At 45.0% G+C, this 26,829-nt stretch overlaps 3 protein-coding genes across 6 annotated transcripts in view; 1 reads left to right on the top strand and 2 right to left on the bottom strand.

Moving 5' to 3' along the window:
• The window catches only part of stk32c (serine/threonine kinase 32C), a 108,733-nt gene that overhangs the window by 14,777 nt on the left and 67,127 nt on the right, over positions 1 to 26,829 (top strand). For 3 of the 4 annotated variants that reach the window (XR_012947502.1, XM_076076591.1, XM_076076590.1), the window contains exons 2-3: positions 23,944 to 23,984; positions 24,085 to 25,334. Coding sequence is in view for 1 of the 4 variants with exons in the window: in XM_076076590.1 (XP_075932705.1) it covers positions 25,253 to 25,334 (82 nt within the window). In the remaining 3 variants the exon portion in view is untranslated. Of the gene's footprint in view, positions 1 to 23,943; positions 23,985 to 24,084; positions 25,335 to 26,829 lie in introns of those variants that run through there. The other variant, XM_076076592.1, reaches the window with a different exon arrangement.
• On the bottom strand, positions 1,810 to 11,035 carry pwwp2b (PWWP domain containing 2B). The gene is made up of 3 exons (XM_076076589.1): positions 10,628 to 11,035; positions 6,605 to 8,336; positions 1,810 to 3,682 (listed from the first exon to the last, which is right to left on the bottom strand). Exons 1-2 carry the CDS (start codon positions 10,885 to 10,887, stop codon positions 6,605 to 6,607), a joined length of 1,992 nt encoding a protein of 663 aa, XP_075932704.1. The 5' UTR covers positions 10,888 to 11,035; the 3' UTR covers positions 1,810 to 3,682.
• LOC142932628 (leucine-rich repeat-containing protein 27-like) lies at positions 11,715 to 18,778 on the bottom strand. The gene is made up of 10 exons (XM_076076595.1): positions 18,512 to 18,778; positions 18,246 to 18,376; positions 18,049 to 18,107; positions 17,734 to 17,868; positions 16,731 to 16,923; positions 15,716 to 15,856; positions 14,823 to 14,907; positions 14,230 to 14,291; positions 12,055 to 12,175; positions 11,715 to 11,956 (listed from the first exon to the last, which is right to left on the bottom strand). Exons 1-10 carry the CDS (start codon positions 18,761 to 18,763, stop codon positions 11,858 to 11,860), a joined length of 1,278 nt encoding a protein of 425 aa, XP_075932710.1. The 5' UTR covers positions 18,764 to 18,778; the 3' UTR covers positions 11,715 to 11,857.

Below are 26,829 nucleotides of genomic sequence, written 5' to 3'. Positions count from 1 at the left end.
GGGCAGCATGTATGAAATTTGGTAGGCAGGTGTAACCCCAACAGGAAGTCAGCCATTTTGAATTGAATTTGCTGTTTTAGGGCTTTTATTTTTGGTATTTTCCAGGCACTGCACTTTAACAAACTCCTCCTAGAGATTTCACCTGATCGACATCAAATATGGTCGGTACAATCCTAAGACCTGTGCGATGCTGAATTGCAAAGCTTTTGCAGTTTTTGGTGGAACTATTTATGCTGTGGTAGCAAAAAAAAAGAAGCTTTTTCTCCATGAAGCAGGAAGTTGCTGTCCGGGGCCAGCTGCCCCGCCTGAGGCAAGTCTGTCAATGTGCTAGTATTGAACTCTTCACACTAGTAGCTATTTTAGTAGCACTGGCCTTTAACACCCAAACTGGTCTATTTCTAGTATTTGTGTAATTCCACATGTTTTTTTTTGTTCTCTTCCTGTTGAATCAGCGCATTTGCTTTGGGGCAGCTTTGGTCCGAAGGGGAAACAGAGTGCAGTTATGAAATGTCTGACAGTAGACACACAGTCAAGTCAGTGGTGTGAAATGAGAGCAGGCGAGGGGGCGGGGAGACCTACAGCTGAGCCTCTAAGGCAAAATGATCTGATCCGGACATGGCCAGGGGAGGGTCACCTCACCTTGACCGGCCTGTCCACTGAGCCGCACACACTAGTTATGCAACAGGCACACTTAACCGCTCCCATTTAGACAGATAGATATTATAGGAAAGAGGGGGAGAGAGAGAAGGGACGACATGTCGATCTGAATGTGTGATTCAAGCCTCTATGCATTCCTAGGGTTTAAATTGCTTTTACATGGTTCCCTACATCAGATAAAAACAGGAAGGACCAGAAGAAGCAGCACCATTCTTAGCAGTACGTACTCCCAAAGTCCCAATTTGTTAACCTGAACCTGAGCATATGTAATAGAACGAGAGTGATCATGTGAGGTCATCAGGTTGAGTTGCAACCCGAAACATATCCAGGGACCACGACTGCGCATCGCTTGAGGCTAGAAAGGATTAAAGCAATAGTTCAACATTTATGGAGATATTTCCTTTCTTGCAGAGATTCAATGAGATGATCGATACCACTCTCACACCTGTCCGGTAAGACAGTGGTATCGATCTTCTCATCTAACCAAGAGTCGTTAATGAGGCTCCTAGGATGTTACTAGATAAAAGTAATACATTCCTCAATCGCCTTTTAAATACATATCTGGTGGCGACATGAAAAATCAGTTCATTCCATATTTGACCGTATTAAAAGGACCCTTCCATCTATTTTGTATATTACTTCCTGGAAAGTTGGGCGATTTGTGAGAGACGGATATATTAAAGAATCGTCAAAAGTGAAGCAACAGAGGCCGAGAAATCCAGACTTTTAGTGCCGAGTATGGGGCAAAATCCCAAAACACTGGATCCTACATTTCCCATAATGCAACTGGAATCTTTCATTAGACCACTCCTAGGTTTATGCTCACTTCTTTAAAACTCTACACCGAAAGTTCAGTAAAACAAATTGTAAGGTACAAGTTCATATCTAAATAACCCCGATGACATCGCTATGACATCATCGGGGGAATGGTTTCTTATATTGGAACGCCCCCCTCCAGAATCACAGAAGACATTATACAACCGTTTTAACATGAGTAACCTGGTGAAATGCAACAATGAGATCTTCAGCAATTCAATCATTAAAAGCACCAATCTAGATATGGGCACTACCGACCCGAGCTACCACAGTCAACCGTTCACCAACTCTTCTGATCGGCCATGACAAAAAGGGAGCCATCCACAACAGCGCAGGTATTGCTTTATATTTTATTTTATGTACAGTACATGTAAAAAAAGAAAACAACAAAAAAAAAGTAGGCAATAACATTGACCAACGTGGGCAACAGTAGACAGCCATGTTGCTCATACACCGGGGAAATCCTGACGGCCGTTTCCCCGCTCAGGCATACATACACAGAGGCTCTCCTACTCCTCGGTGCGTAAAGGCTGCCTGGAAACTAGCCGGGCTCGACAGCAAACAGTCGGAAACCGCAGATTATCGAAACGGGAGGAGTGCGTTACCTGCCTGCCCCCCCCCCCTGACAAACACACTTCTCTCATTGACAACCAATGGGCTAGTTTCCAGCCTCGATGGGAACAAAGTGCTCCCAGACAGGCGGAAGGGAGACGGGCTGGTCGGCCGAGCGTAAATGCGCGCGATCGTCGGTACGTTTTGTTTTTTAATAGACACCGGGGCTGTGCTCAACGCCCGCCCACCCCCCCCCACTCCAAATCCAACAGTGCTGCTTTCGACACAAAAGGTCACTAAAGGTCAGTCTGCTTTTGCCAGATGACTCAATAACTGCAGCCTCCGACCAGTAGCGAGCATTTCTTCAGCAACACTCAGCAAGTTGAATTCACAGTATTCTTACAGCATGTTATTTTTTTTCTCCCAACGTCACTCATAAAGCTTTAACTGATAATGCATAGGGGGCACATTTGTTCATCCATGTTTCTCCAGTGGAAATGTTCAACGTGGATTTTTGTAGTGTGTGTGTGTGTGTGTGTGTGGCAGATAAACTGAGAGAGTAACGCACCCCTAGTCGAATGCGAGAATACAGTGTACACAACCATCCGTGTCTGGTGTCCTCAAATTCATAAAATAAAATAAAATGAAAAAAAAAAAAAAAAAATAGATTTCCTTTTTTTTTTTGTATCTCCAAGGCCATGGATAGTCGACCACAAAGACTTCTGAGCTCCCCTGCTGCCTATCGAGGCCGTAATCTCGCAATATTGTCTAAGACAGTGAGCTTACAGCAGGCCACAAAAGGTACAGATAAAGTGCTTTTTTTTTTTCTTCTTAAACGTGAAGCTTTAAATAATTAAAGTGAAAAAAAGAAGAAAAATGGTTCCCAGGAATAAAAAAATGAAGAGATGGAGAGGGGAAGTTTGCGGACGTGAAGTCAAAAAATGAAAATGGAAGAGAGACGCAACATGATTGTGGAGCGGAATAGAGTTCAGTATAAATACATCCACAGATCCAACTAATGTCGCCGAAGGCTACGAGGATGGAACGCTGATCGCTAAGGGGAGCTGGAACAGTCACTACTGTCTCTGGATGGAGCCGTTCACATTCTCAGAAGTAAGAGGATTCGGGGGTAAGACTTTTTAAACTGCGGTCAAACGGCTCATATCCAAGTGTGAAAAGGGGGGGGGGGGGTCCTTTGAAGATGCCACCTGCTTCCTCTGGCCGGACGAGGGCCTGGTCTTCGCACCAGCGGCGAGGACCGGGGTGATGACAGCAGCAGACTGGGAGGGTTTGCGAGGGTGGATCATAATAAAACGTTACAGATAATAAATACATTTTGGGTCCTTGTAGTGTCGTTATTCGGCTCTATTGAAATATGATTAAATCTAGAAAAACAACAACAAAAAAAGGAATAGTTCAGTTCATAGTAGACCATGAGATGCCTGGCCGTTTTTTCTTCTTCTATTTTGCTCCCTTATCCAGTCTTAACAACACTCCACCTTGGCGGCCATTTTTCAACCAGCCTTGTGAAAAAAAAAAAAAAAATAGTAGCCGTGGCAACCGCACGTACTCCCTCCTGGGTCTTGATGATACAGTCTGAGAATTCAGGGAAAAAAAAAAACAGAAACCTTGGAGACCTCTCTTCAGTCCTCAGCCTCTACACAAGAGAAAGATAGAGAGGAAAAAGTAAATGAGACAATGAGCAAACAAGGCAGGTCATACATCATGCAGGGGAACTCTTAACACCGTGTACAAGGCCCAGCACCGGGAGAGATGGGTCGTTTTTAACGTGTCACGTGAAGTCATCCGGTGCAGAACCGTCGAAAGGTTTCGGAGCGCTCTGAAGTGAACGTCAGCTGTTTTCCAGCTCGCTGAAACCTCCGTGCGGCTGACGGAGCAAAGAAAAACACACTTCCTTTATGAGCTCTGGAAAAAAAAAGCGCCAAATAAAGGCTCGTCTGAACCCCTCACTGTGTATATTCTCAACTCCTCTTGGCTCCTGAGCTCATAACAGAGTAAACACAAGGGTTGAGAGCAGCCCGTCTGTCTCTCATATCACTCAAAAGGCAATATTTAACCTTAGAGTGTGTGTTGAGGACCTGCTGCTTGGCTACACGGGGAAAAAATGCACTAGGAAACCAGGGGGACAAGCTCGGCAAAGCCACAGTGTGACAGTGTGCCGTTGAGACATAACGGAAAGCCTATTTTTATGCACTTGCAGTGCCCAATACCTTTGAATTACTTTCATCGGGCTAAAGCGGTGCTGTCTATTTACAAGCTACTCCAGCTGACAGTAAGCAGCACAGCCTGTGCCCGCGTTACAGCTGGAAAGAGTAACTAAGACACGCCGGGCCGCATTAGTCACAGCACAAGCCTCGTCTCTCTTCTCTGTGGACTTGAAATTAAGTTGTTAAATTTGACTCATGTGGCGGCTGGGCAATTGGCTAGCTAGCTTCCTAATTCCACCATGCTTTCATGACCTCATTCTCGGCTCAGTTAGACTTTACTCCATTATATCTTTACGCAACAATAGACTTTACAGTTTTCAAATTACTGTTCATGAAAGCTATTGCCCTTTCAATTAGCTTATGCTAATCGTTAGCTATAATCGCTGATGCTAATCATGAGCGCTGATGGGCAGCCTCACTCCTCACCACTGCTTCGATGGGAGGACAGCAGACGGGAGCTCCGGAGAGTAGCTAGCTAGCTAGCGAGCGAGCTCTGGCAACGCACGAGCTAACAAGCTAAACTAGCCGGCCGTCCTCTCCGGAGCTCCCGTCTGCTCTCCTCCCGTCAAAGCAGTCTGCCAGCAGCCTAGGACTCGGCTAATATGGTCCTGTTGGTTAAAGTTAACTTTCTCAAGTAACACCTGCGGCTCCGGAGAGTGAGAGACTGTACATAATGAGAGAAACTATTATTTTCTTCGGTCATTATAAAATTTAAAAAAGCCAACAAAACTTGCTAGCCAGCGTTAACGCGCTCACAGACTTATTCTGCCTCCACCTACGGCGCTCTGTCCACAAAAATACATTACCATGTTTACTAACAGAAAAGGAGTCTAAAGCACACAACACAATATATAGAATTCAAACACTTTGAAAATGTTTGGGCTTGATTGCATCAATGACGCTACTAAATACTCATTGGCTTTCAGCTGGGTTTGGTTCCTCTTTGTTGGTTTTGCTGCTTTGGACACAGAAACTCCTTCATGACATAAATGTAGCTGGAGTCCTCTGGCCTGGCACTAAATATTTGTTTAAATAAACAGGTTGGTGCAGAATCATGTTCACTGTGCTCCCCCTCCCCCAAAGTTTAGCATGAACATCATTAGCTATTCAAATAAATAAATAATAAAAGGATAGGGCTGAGCAATCTGAAATGTATTCACAATTCAAAGCCGTGATAATGACACCTTCACAAACACACGTGTGCACCTCCGTCCTTGCAGTGAACATCTTGCTAATTCTATGTGCTGAAGATTGGGACTCTCTGCATCTACCAAAGTGAGGTGCATTTTGAATAGATGAGCTTAACACCTTCATGGTGTCTCATTCAATCTGCAGGATATTTTAGGGCATGGAATGCCATTAGCATACCGGGCTCTACGGTGTGAACATTTCCAGAATATGCAACTCTGATTTCTGACACCTGAGCTGGCAAAATACAGATGTGTGAACCTCAGACGTGAAATCTGTTTTTAGCCGGCGTGTTCCTTTTTTACAATAATGGCAGCTGGTCATATCAGTTGTTGCTTATTCATGTTAATTCTGGCAGGAACTTAATAGAACAACATTAAACTTGTCTATAGTCTGGTTAGAGGGCTCTCTGCAGGCTAGTGATGTTACTCTGCCAAATAAAGATAAATACAAATGTCCTATTCTCTGCTGCAATACATTTATTTGTATTATTCATACTGATGTTTTTGGGGGATAAATGAATTAGACTGCCACTTAAAACTCTTTCTGGCTTCTCAGCCTTGACATTTCCACTAACTAAGTCCTGAGACATTAAGTTACTTTCAAAATTTGAAAAGAAAAGAAAAGATTCGGTAAGAGATTTGAAGGAGAGTCTGACTCAAAAGGCGGATTTGAAACGGAGTTCAGATTGGATAACTGCAAAGCCTAAAAATAATTAGCAGTTTCTCCTTTATGTGGTTTAAAGTACAGCTGAAGTTTCATAACTCTTTAGTTATCTCTTAGTTAAGTCAGTTTGCCATGTTGCTTAATGATTAAAAAGAGATATGTGATATAGAAAGCCAATGCTAATGTTATAGACATAACACATTGTACTTCCTGTTTGTCCTACATTTAGGTAGTGTTCTTTGAGTTAGCCTGGACATTGTTGTTGATGTATTTTCAGGTGCGGTGAAGGGGTCGGCTACAGCCTGTCTAAGCTAATGAATCAAACATATCAACATCACTTAAATTAGGCAGGTGAGAGATCACTACTGTTGGTTTTGGTCACTTTCCTATTCATTACCCAGCCCTATTTTAGGTCTTGGAAAGCAAAGGGACACATTTATCCAAAACAGATGTGATGTGATACAACCACATGTAACATCTAACTGCTGTGAACTGACCTACGTGTCACCGTGGGATAGCAGCGACGTAATCTCTGGGCCCATGTGGCCCACGGCCTTGGCCGCCTCCAGGATGGCTCTCCGGTACATCCCTTTCTTCTTGCGGTTGAAGCGGGACCTGAAGAGCTCCCTGAAGGGCGACAGTTTGGCAACGGAGAGCTGGGACGTGGTGGGTGAGCCGAACCACGCCACCTTCGCCTGGGGCCACTGGGCCTCGCAGCTGGCCGTCTCCTGCTTACGGGTGCCGCTGATGCTGAGGACGCGTGCTGGCCACCAGGGGAAGCCGTGGATCTTCCCCCACACAATGTCGCCTACCGCCACGGCGTGACCCTCTTCTGTCACACACTTCGTCATGCTGCGGGTGTGAAGCCGCACCGTAAGCGGCGGCACCGTCTTGCAGTCTTCCCGTGCCGGTACAGAAGATGAGGTCACGGACAGGTCTTCGCCTGGGGCCAGGTCGCACAGCTCCGGCGAGGTGCCGTCGGAGCTGAAGGACTTGGACTCGTCTAGGCTGTCGCTGCTGCAGACCGACAGGCTAGACGAATCCGCTTTGCGCTTACGGAAATTGATGAGGAGGGTGAGGTCGCTGTGGCCGCGCTCCGCCTCCTCTCCCGAACTCCCCGACCACAACTCCAGAGAGTTTTTACCTTCCCCTGAGTCTTCAGAGTGGGGGAGGCACGGACCGGGCACCCTGGGGCTCTGTCTCCTGGTGCCTCCTACAAGTTCTGCCTCGTACTCGACCCCGCTCTCCTCACCCTCCCTCTGAGGGGGTCTCAAGTGGATCTTTGGAGAGGGCAAGTCCTGACCCACGGTTGTAAAAGGCCTGGTTAGTTTGAGTTTGGGAATGGACACGGTGAGGCCGGACCTTGTGGCATCTAAAATGTGCCGTTGCTCCTTGGTGGGATCGGAAGGCGTCTTGCCGTTTTCTCCCACGCCATTCTGCACTAGTTGTTTGGGGCAGAATGGCTTGACTGAACCGTGGACTCTCGCGGGGATCTTCATGACCTCCCCCTTCCCCTGTGGAGTGCTGTAAGAGATCTTTATGACAGGACTGTGGGGGATGACGTCACCTCCGGGGAACTTCTCCACTTCAGCGTCCCCCCTTTTGTCCTTCCTGAGTCGCTTGCTGTCAAGGCTGTTGCCATTTTCTCGTCTCTTAGCGTCCTTGGCTGCGACTACGTCCTCTTTTCTCGCTTGGAGGGGGGCATCCTTGTCCTCGCCATCTTCATCGCTCTGTAGTGCATTCTCTTTTCTAGAGGTCTTAGAAGTGTTGCTCATGCCATCTTTGCTGTCCTCGTCACTGTTCAGTGTGTTCTTGCACTTTTCACACAGTACCTGCCGCGGCCGCAGGCGGATAGTACTCATGGTCATGCGGCCGGGCTCTCGCGTCCGCCTCTTCTTCCTCTTGATTGGTCGAGGTGGGGGCTGAGGTACCCATTGGCTGTAGCTATGGCGCACCCATAAGGGCGGAGGGAACGGGGCTCCTTCAAAATAAGGAGGGTAAGGAGTCTCTCCAGCTGGCACTGGTGTGGGTAGAAGGCAGGGAAGAGGCGCAGCAGGTGTGCCGCTTTCTGGGATAGTGTTTTCATCCTTTGGTCTGTGCGAAGCCTGGCTGGGAGATTTGGAAACCTGCTCCTCACTCAGAACTTCTGGGACTTCTTGACAAACCGGTGTAGATATCGGGAAGTCCCCGGGTTTTGCTGTGAATTCTGGGAGACAGAATAGCCCAGTCCTAAAATGAAGAGAAAAAAAAAAAAAAAAAAAGCAACGATAAATGAATAACTGCATGTCTCATTGAGCTTCATTACATTGCTTCAGTGAAGTTGGTGCAAGCCAACGCAAACATTCTCGTTACACATGACAAACATTTCTCGAATTTTTGAGTTAAGCAATCTCCTCCACAAGAGAGATACTGTGATGCCGTGCTTGCATTTCACTGTGTCAGATAATCTAAGGCCAGTGGGACAGCAGCATAAATCAAATACCTTGCTGTTTCAATTAAGCCAGAAAGAAGAAACTAGAGAGCACCCAGATCTGTTCAAAGACTTCCCTACAAGTGAAAACCTATTTTACCATTTTGATTTGCTTCAGCTGGACACACTGGCACCACTCTCCCTGTCACCTGTATGCTGAAAATTCTTTATGTGTGGGGGTTGGGGTCCGCAAGCAGCCAGGCGATTATCTGTCCTGCTGCCTGTAGGCAGCAGAAATGTAGCAATAGTATCACTGACTCCCTTTGAGTGATTTTATGCTTCTTTTTTTTTTTTTTTTCATTCTCTGGGCCCAGCAAACATGTCCAAAGAAGGCCCAACTGCCAAGGAGTCTTTGAGAGGTGGCTGGCAGGCAACAGTAACATGGCTGTGCTGTTTTAGTCAGGAGACAGCAGACAAAGAGACTACAGGATGCCCAGGAACAACCCCCCCCCCCCCCCCTCCCCAACATCTGACTGAACAAAAACAATCCCATGAATCACTCGGGATTCAGAGATGTAGGGGAAGGAGCCAGGAGATTTCAGTTTGTTTTTGCATCTGTGTCTATTCGGGGCCAGATTATTAATTAGCGCACATTTGGGGAGCCTGTGTCCCTCCCCAGGAGGAGGACTTGGCAGGCACCTCCGAATTATAGTCTCTCGGCGCGGCTTGTTCCTCTCACCTTTTCCTATGCTGCCCCCCCCCCAAAGCAGCCGAACATTGGCCTTCACAGTGATTGACACGGCACGGAGCAGGGCTGCCTGTGACAGGGAACAGGCCGTGCTCGTGAAGCACAGTACAAGGACGCAGCATATGACCAGCCATGATTCACCGCGCTGTTGCCATCTCACGTTGTGTACAGTGTAACTAGACGCAGAGATCTGCCTGAATGATAGGCCCTAGACCATGACATTAAAAAGAATTAACCTGTGGGAGACAATGACAGGAAATGTGTTGCCATGAGCTGAAAAGGAAGAAGAAGTCAAAATTTTGTCAGTGACAAGGCCTGAAATACAAGCCTATTTTAAGTTACTCCAAGGCCTGCCTTTTCCCATTTGGGTGGGTTATTTTCAGGACTGCTTGAGCTCTCACATGAAAAACCATCTAAGCATACTAAGGGGCAAAGCTGGTCCGATTCTGATTCTGCTTGTCTATAAATAGTCCAAAGCCAGTGGCTTTTAAGGTGCACAGCACCAGGAGCAACACCAGGCTTATATACATGTGACACACACACACACACACCAACAGAGACATAAGCCATGACACTGATTCATGTCATTTTCTTTACTCTTAAGGTTTTCTCATTTAAACAACATACTGTTTTCTTGTTAACTGGCAAGATTTGGGCCTTTTGTTTCATTGTCAAGCACAGGGTCTAATGTTGTCACTGAAGCTCATCAGAACCAGGTTTAAAGAAAAAGGCATTACAGTTGAGATCGATCAAATCCCACATGTGTCTTTATTGCCATTTTCCATTGTTTCTGCAGATCAGAAGTGACTGGCTGTGTGAGGGGCCATTTGTCACATCAGCAACTGTGTTTCAGATTGAAACATCACTCGAGAAAACTAGTACACAATGCAGTGGCATCTGTGTGTATAAACGCATCAAAACATGATTTACAGAGGGGTGTTCAGCCACGGCTTTTACTCAATACGTTTTAGCTGCTCTGTATTTGATGAGGCTAACAATAAGCTACATGTGAACCCAGTGACATTAGTTATTGTTCAAGAGAAGTCATTTACAAACTCAGTACACAGGGGCACTATGTTGGCATTCCGTATGTCACCGTAGTAAAATAACGCATTTGACCATCTCAATGTGAGCTAAAATCAAGTCAGTTAGCCATTAGCCGATTAGCTAGCAGATAGCTGGCCTGTCAGCTACAATAACCTACGAGTCTTTTGTATGGAGGCCCAGTTAGCTAGCAGCTAGCTAGCAGCTAAACAGCTAGCCCAGACTCGTTAGCATCAAAGGTACATTAGCCGTTACCTGAGTTTAGCAAATGAATATCAAAGATAAATGTAGACGCAGAATATAGGAAATAACACTCACTTTTTGTTGCAATCAAGTAGTATCCCCGTATAGCTCCTTTCTCGGTAGGTCAGCGTCACCACCAGTGTATCGTTAACTATTTGATCGATAGTGACAGGCACCCGAGAGCCGGCCCGCAGCTCCTCGGCCACAGCCTCCATGTTTCCCGGCGTCAAGTGTCCGGCTCGGCGGTGCTCGATCCCGGCCAAGGGAGCCACGGTCGCTTCGGCTAAAGATCCGTCTCCCCTTTGATATTGGAGCAGGAGGCTACACCAGGGCATAAAATGACGCCATCACCCCCACCAAGTCAATTACAACAGCACTGCCACCGCTGACATCACGCTCCCTGTGCTGGAGGAGCAGAAATCTCCCAAGACAAGGCCTACCCTCTCCGTCTCACTTTGACTTGTTTGATGCCATTCACAAGTGCGGGGATGCCTCCGTTTTCCATAGCGGGAGGCTAATGGCGTTTTGCTCCAAACTTATACCGCCAATATACTGGGAATGTTATAACTTATGGATGCATTTCGTAGTATGTTGTAAGCGTCGTGGAATTGGACAAATTAGAGATAGATATGACCTTTTAAATATTCCTCATAACACACAATGTACAGCAAAGACTTTCACGACAGCATTAAAGGTGCTATTTGCTAAAATGCCCTGTAGGTCCTTCATTTGGATTCATTTCAAATGTTCCCTGCTGCAAATACCCACTATTAATGTCAGCCGTATTATTTATGTCTAAAAAGCCTAAAAGGGTGGGTAGGTTCAAATGTGACAATAAATGATTGCTCAGGTTTATCTTTTTATCCATTTATTTATTTATACCATGTTTTAATTTGTTCCCCTTATATTTCAGGCCTTGTTTAATTAGCATTGTGTGGTGGTATTTCAGATAATTGACAGTGGGAATATGAGGCTTATGCAATGACGTCTTGTGAGTCATTTAACAACTGAATTAATTTCACACCGTGAAGAAGTAACAGTATCATACTTACTGTGTACATATTTGAGGTACTGAATGATAATGAGCTAATGTAAATAAGAAAGATGAGTAGTTTGTGTCATGGAGAGGGTGTCATGCAAAAGAAAATGTCAAAACACTCACTTGGGCAGTAACAGCATGCGATCTTTATTTGTTTTTTAATGATACGAGCATTGCAATGGTCTTTCACAAATGTATTAGTCTTTACATTTCATTTTGAGTCTCAATCTATTACCTCACAACTCAAACAGACACTACAATCCTCGCTACTTGTCACTGAAACTGGGCCAGGTGTCTCCAGTGGAGATAAAACACTTTCCAAGATTCCCTTTTCTCTCCAGGAGCCAAGCCTGCAGCTTCCTCATCTGTGGGTAGGGAAACAAAAAAACAAACAAATCAGATCAATAACCTCAATATATTCAAGATAGATGAGTTGTGTGTATAATGAAGCCAAGGGTCTGACCTCCTCCATGTCTCTCTCCGCCGCCGCCATCTGCTCGGAGGCGGTGCCCCTGGGATTCCTGCGTCTCTCCTGCATCTCGTCGACGTGGGCGCGGATCCGCCTCTCCAGCTCGCGGGCTGATCTAGAAAGGGCCAGGGTCAAAGGTCATAATATCATATGGAAATACTGAATATTTAGTTGCCCAAGTATGGCTGGTGGTATCATAGCCTTTATGTCTGGTAGCTGATTAAATATGCAAGACTCTGAAGTGACCGTTTTCTTCTTATTTCAGATTCATCCTATCAGTGAAAACAGACAAGTCTGAGGCGTACTATCTGATCGGGTTTGTCTGTGTTTTTGGGGCATAACGTTGCTCATGGAGAACAAAAGAAACTGCTGATGTTCCATGGTGGGGTGTACAGTCTCTCTTTGTCCACTAGGTGCCTCTAGCTTTCCACCTTCATCCGCATAGCTCACTATGGGAGACAATGCTAAATGCCAAGCGGTGGATACTTAGAGACCTGTTGTCCCAGGATGCTCTGTATCACTTTTCTACAGTGGCGGGCCGTGCATTTTATACCTGGGCCTTCAGTGCTGTCCTTCTACAGTTGAACCACCTCCTAATAACTTTATTATGAGGCCACAGCTACGGTTATTATTTGTTTCTAGGGGTGTAACACTACACATATTTGTATTAAGCCGTTCGGTACGTGGCTTATGAACCGAACAATACGTTTGAATAATACTAGTGCATTTGGAAAATGCAGAAGCTTAAATTGTGGGAAATAAAATGTTTTCGGTGGACTTCGCTCAACATGGCAACCCACCACGTAAGAGACACTCTGACCCCGGAAACAAAACATTGTACCCTGGTGTGGCGCGTGTGTTCTGGGAGGCTACGCTAAACTAGCTTAGCAGGAAAACCAACAGCAGCACACACGCTACAAACTCTCCCCGCAGCATTTAGCTGCTCCCTACTGATTCAATCAGGGCTAAAGCAATCGCCACACAATCCCCATTTCTCCAGAGCATAATTCTTGCTTTGTTGAAGAAAACAAAACCCCAAACAGAGAATCAAATGTCCGACCCTAACCCCACGCATGACGGGATGATTCGTCATTAACGGACAATGCATATAGTCAAAATCAATGTAATTAACACAATGACAAGAAAAAACTCACAAGAACCAGTCACATATATAATATGACAACAAAGCATGCTTCTCCGACGCTGTCAGCCAGGAATACCGTTCTTACAAATGCTTTTCCTGGCTGGGTCAGGGCTGCTAGCTGTGGAGTTGGCCGACCCTTTCTTACGATGTCCAGTTTTTCTGGAAATATCCTTCTTGAGAAATCCGTTTCTCCTCCTTCAGCCATTGAGTGTTAAAACAACAAAGCTAGGTAAAAAAAGAAAAGAATCTACACCAAGCAAAACGCTAAAAATGTCATGTCAATGTCATAACTTCTTACATATCTTTCAACTTGAACTCTTACTGCTACTACTAACTTCTGCTAGCTGCTTCAGCGTCACAACAGGCCGCTAGCCCACTGACCAATCACACCGCACGTTAATGCTGACGTACTTTAGACTACCTCGGTAGCTCTGGCACGTCAAAGAATACGCCCAACATGTCATACTAAAGATCTGATTGGTTGAAGTCTATGACAATCAACAATATCGTCCCCATTCACTTAAACTGCAAAGTCTACCTAGAGGGCCTCAGGCCTCTCTCCTTACATAGAGAAATAGGGGCTGAATCTGATTGGATAAAAGCTCTACTTAAAACAAGCTGCACTGGAAGCAGAGCAACAGAGGAAGACAGTAGCTGTGCAATGAGAAAATAAGCTAATGGGAAAAATAATTTGAATACATGTAGTGTATTTATGAAAAATGATTAAATGATAAAATAGCTATAACTGTGTGATTCTGTTTAGGCCAGCAGAGAAGGCTTAGCTGGCCCTGACAGCCCACCACTGCTTTTCTATAAACCAGATGTCCAACATATCACGGATGAAAGTAGTCAGACATTGGTAGAAACAATATTGTGCCTTATCAATTTCCCTTTTGAAATATAACAAACAAACAGAAGCATTCCTGGCCAAAGCAGCAGGTCTGCTTCTTGCACTGGCTCAGGTTTCAGGTCTGTATGTGTTACATCTGTCTGGAGTTAGATAGTGTTTTTGGTCGCCAATTTACCTGATCTCCTCACACGAGGCGGATGCCTGACCCACACCAGGTTTTGAATCTGTTTCTGTTTCCTGTAACAGAGGAAGAGGTGGTGTTCATCATCATGTATTTTGTTCTAGAGAGCAGCCTTGTCGGGTCAAATTACCCAAATGGGGTTGTTTTTTTATACCATATTTTATCTAGGGAATATTTAACACTGGCGTAACTGGTTACTGGCAAACATTTTACGCAACGCTTCCGAGCTGCATGCGCGGAAATGCAGCTGATGATCAAATGACTCAAAACCATCCGTCTGCATCATCTGCAGTTCATGCACGTGTCAAGCTTTGAGGGCTATATGTTGCTGCACCGACGCGGCGCTCTTCATCGCAAGCACTGCCATCTGTTGCTGCCTCCGACAGCGCGACCCTCAAGGATCACTGACACCGACTCCGGTAGCCCTGCTACTTGAAAACCTCATTTACCAGTATCTAAATGTCATGTACCATTATCATCGTTAGAGTGCTCCGCTCGGTGTGACTAGAGGTGGCGCTCTACTGCCCCCTTGTGGTTGGCAGGTTGACAGGTGGACATGTAGGTGGTTTTATTCATTCCACAAATACCTCTTGGTTTCTTTGTTCTGCATGCTTCTTCTTCCCGTTCGTGATCTTGGCCTCGGTACGCCACTTCCGAAGAGCCTCTTGGCTCCTATGGGAGAGCCGGATAACAATGCACTGTAATAGATCCGTGTCAAGGGAAAAAAAAGGTCCCTCGGCTATTGTTTAGAAATGGTTGATCATTGATTATTCTTTCTTTACATTGTGAACATAGGGTGGTTCTCAAAGTCAAGGATGCCTCCTTGGTAGGACGCGTACTTCCAAATCCTACAGAGGCCAGGCTAGACTGAGATGGACATGTTTTTTTTCTTTTAACTTTGGCGAACTTTTAAATTGCGGCCATGTGAGTGAAGATTCAGCAACTGGATTGGCAATTTCTCGCTTCGAATCTATTCGGAAACAGATTTTGGTGGACTGCTGCGGGGAAATAACTTCATAATGTTGACAAGCACACCCCCCCCCCCCCCCCCCCGTTTTCAAATCGATGGACAGGAAATGTATCCTGTGCAATAGGACTGTAGGTGTTTTAGGAGCGCGGAGCACACACACATGTATGCATCCTTGAAAATCCTCTGAACGAGGGACTCAGTCCTCGGGAGGAGAATTGGAAGGATCCTCGACATTCCTCCGGTTTGATCCAATGAGGAAAAAGTCAGCCGTCGAAGGATCCTTCCTTGACTTTGAGAAAACACCTTTATTCTGGATTCCCTACTGGGCAAAATGCCAATTAGACACAACAAAGCCCGGCTTTATGAAACCTTGTCTAATCTTTGGTTTTACCTGGCCTCAGTATTCTGTGATCAAATGTAATTAAATAGTCAAAATGTAGTGCTGTGGGACAGTAGAGAGGGCGTGTTATCATATTGAACTCAAGATTCTTATAATAGAACTGAACTTACTTTCTTCTCTGCTCGAGAATAGCCTGTTTCTCCGTCAGCTCCTTCATTGCAGCCTGTCTCCTTTCCTCTGGCCTCTTACACTGCCGAGTGTCAAACAGGGGGAGCTGGGGAATCATGCCGGCCTTGGTGGTTGCCTTTTTTCTGACGGATAAATTGAACCAAAATGCTTTATTTTTGAGCTGCCTGGGAGTTTGTTTTCTAATCACTTGTTCTCCTCTGCAGAGAATGCCATTAAAAAGTGTTTTGCTCTCTTTTTCCGAGGCCACACGCTGCTCCGAATCTCGGCAAAAAAGTTTATCTACTGAAACCAAACCAATCCATCCCCTCTGTCCTGCTATCAGGTAGAACAATAACAACAGGTGCAACACATTTTATGCCCGACAGATATTTGCTGTAAACATCGGCAGGAGCAATTAAACAAGTAGTTGTTTTGTTCTCTGTGAGATATTTTTTACTGGGTATTCTTCTTTCATTTTTGTAAAGAAATGGTTTGACATTTTGGGAAATATGCTAATTTGCTTTCTGGCAGAGAGACGAGATACCACTCTCAGATGTGTCTGTTTAAAATATGAAGCTAAAGCCAGCGGCCGGCTAACTTAGCTTAGCATAAAGACCAGAAACAGCTAGCCTAGCGATGTCCAAAGGTATCACCTCTGGAGCTCACTTATTACCGTGTTATATCTCATTTGTTCAATCTGTTTAAAAACCAAAGTGTAGAATTTATATGTGACTGTTTCTTGGCTACACTCCAGTTACTAGTGGGTCCCAGACAAGAATTGCCTTTTTTACACTTCTGTTTTTAATAAATAAATAAACAAAAAAATGTATAACTAATTAATCAGTGAGCTTAAGAGACGCTGGTTCCTCTTGTTTCAGGTCTGTATGCTAGGCTAAACTAAGCTAAGCTTCTGGCTTTAATGCACAGATACACAGAAGAGTGGTATCAAACCTCCTCTTCTAACTCTCGGAATAAAAGCCAACACATTCCTAAAAATGTCCAAATACCTCTACTTACTTTTTGATGGCGGGAAGAAGGCGGGACTTGAGGTCTCCTTCTGGCCGCGGTACCGAGCCCAGCTCAGCCTCGTCCAGCAGGATCATCTTGTGTCTGAGCTCCCTGAACCTCTGCAGCTCGTCCTCGTCCTCCTGCTCCTCCACGCTGGACCCCGTCAGCTCCGACAGCTGGAGCTTCTCCACCAGCGGCAGCTCTGAGCGATGAAAGGACAACGGCGGCTACAAGTCTGATGCACAAGTCTGAGCACTGGCAACGACCAGTGCTGGCTGCAGCTGGTGGTGGTGGCAAGAATTACTGATAGAATACAGAGTTCTTTTCCAACTGCAGCATAGATATATATGCCAGCATTTCACCAACAAGTTAGCTAATAATAGCAGGTAAAACCTTCCCTTCTTACTGCAGAGCAGAACATGCAGCAAGCAAGGTTTTACTAAATTTATACAAATAAGGGTCTGAATGTAACTTTTACCCATGTGTAGGATAATTGGACGCTAAATATTCCATGTTATCGCAGCTGAAAGAAGGTTGATGATAATGCAGGTTTATAGTAAAAAAAAACTAAACGTATACTCTGAAAGCAGATTGGCCCCCTGGAGCCCTGTGTTCACTCATAACCTTGTGGGCAGACACACAGATGGTTGGATTGAGAGGTCTGTCTCTGCTCCTGTGGAGGGCCGTCTCGGTCTTCTCACAGCGATCACCTCCAGACACGCTGCTCGGTGACAGAGAGCTACAGTCTAGAGCCCACAGGTTATCGATCATTTTCATCTGGCTAAAAATATTACAGGAGCTGGAACAAGGGTGGGGGGGTGGGGGGGAGAAAAAAGTCAGCCGAGTGGCCCGCGCCGTCTCCAAGGGAACAGAAGTCACGCCAGTGAAGTGGTACCAGGGCATGGAGCTATTTTTGTGGCCAGCCGCCCTATCTTTGCAGATAAGCAGATGGCTAGAACGTGCCTGCGCACCGCACACCTCGCTGTTCAAAGTTAAGGTGCCTTTGAGTCACCTGGGGGGCTCCTCCTCGCCATGGCGCTCCTCAGGTACTGGAGGATGCTCCGGTACCCCAGGTCCACAATGTGTGGCGGAGGGAAACGGATGGGGCAGTTCCTCAGGTTCAGGCCTGTGAGGGTGATCACATTCCCTGGGGGGGGGGGGGGGGAGAAAGTAGACAAATAAAGAACAGCAGTTTTAGTGACAAAGAGCGAAGAGAAGCAAAACATGCAAATACCCAGTTGTGTATTATTTCTATTAATGACTACTAGTCACTCATTGCATGTGATCTGACATTGCTGGCTAGTAAAGGTTACCGATCTCGACTCACCCAACTCTGGTGGAAGTTCTGAGACGGGGTTTCCTTCCAGAAGCAGCGTTTTCAGAGACCTACGTGAACGACATCACAGGTTGTTTAGAACTTGTACTAAATAGTCAGAGGGTATCTCATTTCACTACACTGTGGAATCATAAAGTTTGTGACTGAATCTGCTACTAAACAGAACTGTTGCTCCATAAGTAACCTACCTGTGCAAGCCAATGTCTGCAGGGAGGGATGTAATGTGGTTATTCCTGAGGTCCAGCCAGAGAAGGCTTGGCAAGCTGATGAACATCGAACCTGGAATACCGGATATCCGGTTGCCTTCCAGATATAAATACTGAAGATGATGCAACAAGCAGTTACAATCAATACATTAAACAGGTGTGAAATTGTTGGCCGACTGTTTTACTGGATGCATGACTGTGAACCGCTGTTAGCATATGTAGCTAGGCGGGTAGAGGTCCAAACTGACCTTTAGCGGGCTGTGTTTCAAAACACTCTCCGGAACATGGTTCAGCTGAGTTCTGCTCAGACGTAAGGCCTCTGCTGAGTAACATTTAGGGAGCTCCTGTTGCTGCTCGGCCTCCTCCGGCAGGATGCGGGGGGTCTGTGGTTTGACAACGCTGCTCCCAAAGACGAAGCTTCGTTGCAGGTCAGGAACCTCCTCCTTCTGCTCTGGGGAGGACACCGCAGAAGTGATGCCGGCGGGATGTCTAGCGTCCATTGTTCAGGTGTCTTTTTGCATTTTGCGGCCTGTGTCTGAAGATGAGAATCCATGTAAATATCACATGGTTTCGGTCTGTCTGCCCCCCTCACGTGAGAGTTCAACTTGCCTTCAAACAGGTGCTATTCATTCGTTGCTGCTCCGCCTAGCGTTAGCATTAGCAAATAGTTAAAGCAACGCTACTGTACGACCGCGGTATTAGCTTACCTGGAATATGAATGAACATACTCGTAGGCTGTGGACGCGACTCGGTGTCTTCTTAACTTAAACACACAACAAATATTAAATACTGGAGGGAAACGTAACGCTAACGTGGAGATACCACATCACGACTGTGACGTCGTTACCATGGCAACGGCGTCAATACAAACAACGACAACCGTCCACGTGCTCTGTGGTCAAGGCAGTAGGCCACAGCGCTGGAGGCGGGGCCCAGTTCATCCTTATGAACGTTGCTCATTGAAAAAAGTTCGACTTCTAAGTATAAAAAAGCAGATGATACGGATGGTACCCAGATCTCTTCCGCATGCATGGGCCCATCGAGCATGCGCACTGGAGTTTCCTTGCACCTCGCCGGTTTCAGGTCCTGTGCCCTGACCAATGCGCTATACTGACGAAGTGCGACGTCAATGCCTAAACTTTATCTGGTCAATACTGACACAATAGAGCATGTTCAATTATATATGTGTATATATATATATATATATATATATATATATATATATATATATATATATATATATATATATATATATATATATATATATATATATATGTATATATATATTTATATATGTATATATATACATATATAAATTATGAGGCTGTAACTGCTGATAAGGGTAAAATAAACAATATATGTTGTGTGTAAATATACAACAATTTACAATCAAGTGAACCCATCTACCTTTTTCCTAGCCTAAATGAGTATATTTGACCATAAATACGATGTAACCTTTAAGTTGTAATGTCTGTAGGACAATTTAAAATGTATATTTTACTTTGGGCAGTTTACAGTTAAATGTGTCCATGTGTAGGCCCATGGAACCATTTGTATGGTGCGTGATCCATGACGAACTAAACGGTGTTGCACGTGGTCAGTCAGGGCAGCTGGTTTTAGTCCGCATTGATGAAGGACCAGTCCCAATGGTTTTCTAAAGGGGATGTGGTGCTCAGAAAAACAGGGACCGCCAAAATCGACACAAAAACGAAAAGTTCCTTGTCGTAACTATAATGTTTTTTGTGTAAATTGAATATGCCAGGCTGAACACCCAAGTGCTGTCTTATCTGTTTACATTTACGCTATGAATTGTGGGCAATTCCCTCAGGCAAAGTCTGCAGAAATGCGGACTTACGGAAAGTGTGCGTGAAGGGCTCAAGATGTCTGCGAGAGAGTCCTCAAGCACTCCGTGATTTGACAAAGCCCTCACAGACTTTGTGGGAACCCACTTCAGAGTCCACAAGTCCGTATATGTTGGATTGGGCCATAGACTCGCTGTTGGACGCAAATTGGACACTGACACTACATGGGAAGTGGGTAAGGGAGAGGGTGTAAGGGCCCGACTTGAATTGAGTTGATCAGGCTGGTGAGTAGCAGGGCAGAGACCTGAGCCTCCACTTCAGACTCTCCATTATCCTCTGTCTTCTGCTTTCTTTTGCCTCCTCCTCCTCCTCCTCTTCAGCTTCACATGCTCAGTCACCTCAGCAGGGGGCGCCTCCTCTGCATCCCCATCGCCACTCTTGTGTCCTCTTCCACGCACAGATTGAACTGCACAAACCCAAACAAGGCTCTTTTAAATATCAAAGGGATTTTGCCCCAATCAATGGCTACTTCACGGTTCCCTTTCCGTGACAAGGAATCGCTCCTTTGAGTACTTTTAACGCCTTTTAAAGATAACGATAAAGATTATATTTAATCCATACACAAACTGTAATCGGCAACTGCCTCAGTCCCCTTGTATTTAGCTGCTCTCCTTCTGAAATGGTACAAGAGTTATGACTCAGCAGCGAGCCGGGGGGGCTTGAGAATAATTTCTTCTTGACACGTAAAGTTAAGCTGATATAGGCCATAAAAATACATTTGAACATAATGGGTGCCTTAGCCTAACAATAAGGATAAACTAAGGATGACCCCGTAAATCACAAGATAAAACCCTAAGCTGAGCACAAGAAAACAGAAGACAAGGACACAGCACAAGCGTGGAACTCCAAGTGACGATGCACTCTGAGCTATAAAGGTCAGCCTCTGGAGGAAAAACAACACACGATGGGTGAAGTAAATCTTGTGGTTTCCCGATATTGAGGACAACAAAAAAACATTTGCTTTGCTTTGTCAGCGACTAAAGACGCACTACGTTTACATGGAGTAATGAGAACGACAGAGAGAATACTAAGAGAGGAAATCATGTTGGTCTGTCTTCTTCTTCTACTCAGTAAAACCGAAAAGAAAAGACATTTTTCCGTCGAGAGAGAGCTGTTTATTTTTTATTTTTTTCAATGCACTGTTAGTTGAAGTATTCTCCAAAACGCCCCAGAGGGCGCACTCACGAAACCTACTGTGAAGACGCAAGAAGAAAACGAGTGCAACCTGCAAAACAACATATTCAGAGGTGCACGAACAAAGCGCCAGCCTTCTCGCACGACGCGCAGGCCGTGATTGCACCATTTCGTGGCGCACACCGGCTTCACCACAGCGAGTATATAAACTCTGCGCTCCAAATTGCATACTTTTTCTTTTTACTGTAAGTGTATTTAATCGGAACATACTACTTCCTTTAAAACATGACGCCTTGAACTTTGGCTTTCTCGCTCACACATGTGCTGCGCAAAGGATTGTGGGTCAGCATAGCCAGAAAAGCATGGCGGGTTGCCTACTGCAAAATGTGACCGGATGCCGAAGAACATCCTGGTATGTTTGGCATGCTGCATTTTGACATACTATGAATTGTGACATACTACATTATTTTTCTGGTATACTAAATAGTATGCTAGCATGGGTATTGGAACGCTCAGTGAGCTTCATGAGTCGTTGGTCTTTAAATTGATTTTGTTTTCCTCATCTGGAGGAACAGGCCCATGTAAGGTTACAAGCCGACGCCCCTGAAGACTCTCAAGTTTGATGTCGTTGTCCAAGGCTCCAGCAGTACAAAAGGGATGATGGGCCCACCCTTTGCTTCACAGTCGACCTAAAACACTCCGATTTCTCCCTTTTGCCTGGCATTGTCTCCCTCCTTTCATGACTTTCTCTTCCTCCCACATGCCTGTGTGGAAGTTGTCTCTGTCGCGTCCTACTTTTACTCAGAGGACCACGAAAGGGGCGAAGCGTCTCTAGAATACCTCCGGGACGTTGCCCAGAGGTCGTTCTGCACCTACTCCAGTGCTTTCCTGTTACTGATGCTTTCTGACACTTCCAAAGCACAGATGGGTCTGCATATTGTGCTGTGTGGATCAATCCTCTTTGTTTTGGCTAGAATGGTTTGGTGTCCTTTTAAACACTAAACCAGTCTAGCCAAATCAGGATTTATTTCACTCTCTCAGAAGTTTGAAGGATAACTCAACTCAACTTTTCAACTCCCAAGGGAAAAAATAAAATAAAATTAGGAGCCCTTAAGGAAGTTCAGGAACACATATTTTAACTCTTAATATTTTTTACCTTCTTTGTATTTTATATGAATTTGAAATTCATACATTTCACTGAATCAGCAGAACTTCAGTCTGTGTTGAATATTTACAGCTCGACAGCAAATGATAAGAGAAGTTGAATTTATTTACATTTTTTTAACAATGAATGGGTGAAACCGGAGAAGGCCGGAGTAAATCCACATGTACCACCACATTCGACAAACTTTCAATTTACATCATTTTTTTTGTAAAACTGCCAATATTTGAAATCTATGCAGTTGATTTCTCGTCTCAAAAATTCCCAGAAGTGAATTTAATGATGAAATAGCATTAAAACTATATTTTTTAAATAAAAGGCAAATTAAAACTTCCCATTGATCAGACCGGTTTGCCTACCTTCGGACTACGGGAACAAAAGCCATCCACCTGTGCCCGTCTAGTCCGTACCGCCGGTTAGCGTCTTGGCTAGGCTAGCGTTAGCGTTTAGCAGCAGCCTGGAAGGGTATAGCCAATCAGATGCAGAGCAGGGGCGGGTCGCAGGCGCGCACAGCGAATCAGTTTAGTCTCTCCCACATACAGCCAATCATATTGAGTGACATCATCTATAAAGGCCCAACCGCGAGCCCATTCGGGTGGCCGAGCACACCTGGTAAACGAAACCCCCTCGGCTTTAATCTGTGAGGTCACGCTGTTGACCGCTGAGGTGGCCCTGGGAGATTAAGTCCCTGCGCCACTGGTGTCTGTCCCTCCATGATGAAGGCCATAGGCCAGTGGAGGAGGCGGTAACCTGGACGTATAGGACCGGAGTTCTCTATTGGATTTTTTATTTTCAGAATTCGGGTACACAGACAGCATACCAGATTTCAGTTCTATGTCTGCAGATATTGGAGGTCTAAACTTTGCCCAGAGATGAGAAAAACCTTCAGGTGCAGTCACAGTTTACCGGTTAATGGCACATGGCTCAGCCTTAGTTTAAAAGCGAGGAGCATTGTGTCGGTGCCAGGGACCGGTGGTTCAAGGCTAGTATCTTTCATGCGTGGGGACAATAACATCTTCCACTGGAGCTTCATCAGTGGCTAATGTGAAAGTGATTTTGACCCAGAAGATGCATGTCATACTTTGTCCATTTGCTGCAGTGATGTTTATAGTTTTGCTTGTTATTTCCCTATATGCTCAGATAGCTTTTGTGTAAATACACACACCCTCAAATGAATAAAAACGACTATATATTTAATATATATTTTAATTGAATTATCGTGACAATTAAGCATTAAATTATTTTTATTTATTCATTCATGAATTTAATAATGCAATTAGCTATGTATTTGAAAACCCTCCATAGCATGTGTCTCATATATGACATTTTAAAGGGGGATTGGTCTTTGGAAACGTTTTCTTTATTTTAAAGTTTGACACAATTCAAATTCATTTTTTTAATCTGAAGTACAATTTGCTGGCGGTAGTTATTATTTTGATTATCATTCATTTAATGTATTATTTAACATTTAATAATTTTCTTTTACTTATTTATGTATTGTCATTGATGTTTTTGTTGACAGGCTGAATCACCAGATTCACCAGAACGTGCTCTTATTTTGAGGTCAGTTCTTACACGTCCTAGAGGTAAATGCCTGCTCCATACATGATCAACGCATTCAGACAACGTGCGGTCTGGCTTGACTGGTGTTTTTTTTTTTTAGAAGTGGAGGCTGGCTCGACCGCAGTCCACGTGCAGACAAGGTGAACTGCAAATAAACCTACTGTGCATATGAAAGACTACGTGTTAAAATCCCCTTTCCCCCTCAGTGATCCGGAACCACCCATCCATCTCCTGATGAGATTGTGGAATAATTCACCGAGGCTGGAGGAAAGCACCAGTTGTCTGCTGGTAACAGGCGATGGAAGCCCCCCCAGTTAGCTCGGAGCCATCCTGGCTTCACCTCCAGAGAGGCTAGTCCTCGTGCGTTCATATGCATGACAGTCTGTGATACGGGGGCTACGTCGACTACAGTCACTGGCCAGCAACTGTCACACTACTCTCACGAGTGTCAAGTTACACAGACAACTAGCGGGTAGCTTCCGGTTCTAACTTTCACAATTAAAGTATCATCGGCAATTCGTTTACAGTGAAGGGAAATGAACGCAGATTAAACTACAACAGGAGGATTTTTGAAAGATATACCTGTACATATTTATTTTCTTCTTGATCCACTAGAGGCTTTTACTTACATGTTCTATATGCCAGAGTCCATAGAGAAAAACGGTTATTCTTTTGGACATCATACTCATTCGCTCACATGTATTGTTTATAAAAAGACTGCATTCAATGACTGCATTTTGTGCACCTGCGTGCTTTGGTGTACAATTAATTATCAATTCAATTATTCTAAATAGCCACATTGCAATAATGACTTTTCTCTGAGCTTTTATTCTTAAGGCAACACTGCACGACTTCCTGTTTATTTTGAGCTAACTGTGACTAGCTTGACGCAGTTCTTACTCTCAGCCCCGACAAAACACAAGTCTCTCGGTTCGGCTGGCAGGCTACGGAAGACAGCGGAACACGACCAGTACCGAGTGGTGATACCAACCACCGACTGTAACAAACCGAACAGTGTTTCTTTGACAAATATTGTATGCTGCGTCGGTACTTGCTCCGGTTTAGTGCATAGGTTTGGTGAGACTTGAAGTGGCGGCGTGCACATTTGCGGCAGGATAGATAACGTTAATTAAAGCGAAATAACGGACTCGTTTTTTTTTTTTTGTTGGGTGAAATGTACGGTTAGTACTACGGTCCTTTTGAGGAGGGTGTCCAACACAGAGCTGCAGTTTTCTCCTCAAGGGGCGAGGAATGCAAGCTGAGCATCAATGTTTCACTGGGGCAAGTGGAAGAAGAGGATGGGAGCCAATAGTTCTTCAAAGAGACCCGTTTTCGATGAAAAGGAAGATGGTAAGTGACGGAAAATCCCTACCGATCACAACACTATTTAATTAAGAGTCACAGTTGTGTTTAACAATATTGCATGTATTTCGTGTCCCTATTTTTACGCTCTTTAAAGTTAGCGCTAGCTTGTAATATTGGCATGCGTCGCGACACCGACGCTAAGTTGTCAAAGTTTCCTGCAGGGAATTTGAAATGTCGATAGAAGAAGACTGTTGCTGTTTCGACTGCTGGAGTTAATCCTAAACGAAGAAGAAGGAGAAGAAGAGCGTGTCGCCAACATTTAAACAAAGGCTGCCTGTGTGAAGGAAATGTTGGCGTCGTCGAGTCAAACTTCGGCACCAACAGACGGCTACACTGTCTGTCCAGTGTTGTTTATCCAGAGGCGAGGCTCAAAGATGCTAAGTGACGCCCACGCAGCGTCCACTGACGAGCACGCTAAAAAGTTTCCACTTCAAATTGGCTCACGTGCGGATAAAACGAGAGAAAAGTGCAGCGTTACCGCTCGGTCACAGCGGAAGATATCCGCCTGTCCACAACTGTGTTAATGCCCGACTGAACTCTTTGAAATGTGGACTATTTGAAGACAGATAGTTAATTGCATAATTAAGACAAGATTAGTGTCACGCATGGAAGTAATGCTAATTCATGATCTCTCGTCAGTGTACGGGGTCATAAGCTTCTTTTGAAGTGCACTCACTGAATCTCCATGATGGACTACAAAAAAACTAAAAAAAATCATCTATGTGCTGGCCAAGTTACAGGCAAAAAACAAACTTGGAGTTTAAAAAAAAAAATATATATATAGGTCATTTCACTGCATGGATGTAGTCATATCGCCCGTGTGTGTGTGTGTGTGCGTGCGTGTGTGTGTGCGCGCGTGTGTGTGTTTAGTACACACTCCTACATGCAAGGATAACCTCATTAAAGTTGTAGCTTTTAGTCAATGGCCTTCAAGAAGTGTCCAGTTCACAAGACTATCACAGGGTGTGGTGTGTGTTGAATACAACAGGAGTGGCCCTCTCACCCTTTAACAGCGGCTGATTAAAGCCCATGTCAATTAATGAATTGAGGCTAAGAGCGGAAGTTTTTGTTGCCATGGCTGTTCATGTGTGATTAATGGGAGAAACCTTGAGGCGAAGGGGAGGGAGGGAGGGGGGGGTCGAACCTCTCGAGGCTGAGATGGTGCGCTTCTCCGCTTTGTTCGTGCTGAATGTGGAGAGAGGAAGGAGAGGTGATACGTACCATCTTTATTATCAGACAGAAGTCATTTTCCACCCCCCCCCTGTCATCGATACGAGGCAGGTGCCACTTATGTGTGACCTGCAAAAAAAATAAACAAGCTAATTACAGCTGCCCTGCTTCAATTTCAATTTCCGTCGGCTGTGTCAAGAGCCGGTGCATCATCATCACCTTGGCCGTCATACCTGCCCTTTGTCACGACTCGCAGCTCGAGGTCCGCCGTGCTCTTTGCTGCAAAGCTGTGTTTGACGTGACGATGGAG

Source organism: Anarhichas minor, unplaced genomic scaffold (genome assembly GCF_050575085.1).
Source record: "Anarhichas minor isolate MPS153535 unplaced genomic scaffold, ASM5057508v1 ptg000058l, whole genome shotgun sequence".
Lineage (NCBI taxonomy): Eukaryota > Metazoa > Chordata > Actinopteri > Perciformes > Anarhichadidae > Anarhichas > Anarhichas minor.
This window is presented reverse-complemented; position numbering and strand designations above follow the sequence as displayed.

Bases quoted from the DNA above. Each gene is read 5' to 3' on its own strand.
- pwwp2b (XM_076076589.1), bottom strand. From the start codon at position 10,887: ATGCCCTGGTGTAGCCTCCTGCTCCAATATCAAAGGGGAGACGGATCT. The intron at 8,337-10,627 runs GTGAGTGTTATT...TCTTCATTTTAG, and splicing joins CTACTTGATTGCAACAAAAA to GACTGGGCTATTCTGTCTCC.
- LOC142932628 (XM_076076595.1), bottom strand. From the start codon at position 18,763: ATGGACGCTAGACATCCCGCCGGCATCACTTCTGCGGTGTCCTCCCCA. The intron at 18,108-18,245 runs GTAGGTTACTTA...TCGTTCACGTAG, and splicing joins GCAGACATTGGCTTGCACAG to GTCTCTGAAAACGCTGCTTC. The intron at 16,924-17,733 runs GTGACTCAAAGG...TTCATCGCTCAG, and splicing joins GGCGAGGAGGAGCCCCCCAG to AGCTGCCGCTGGTGGAGAAG.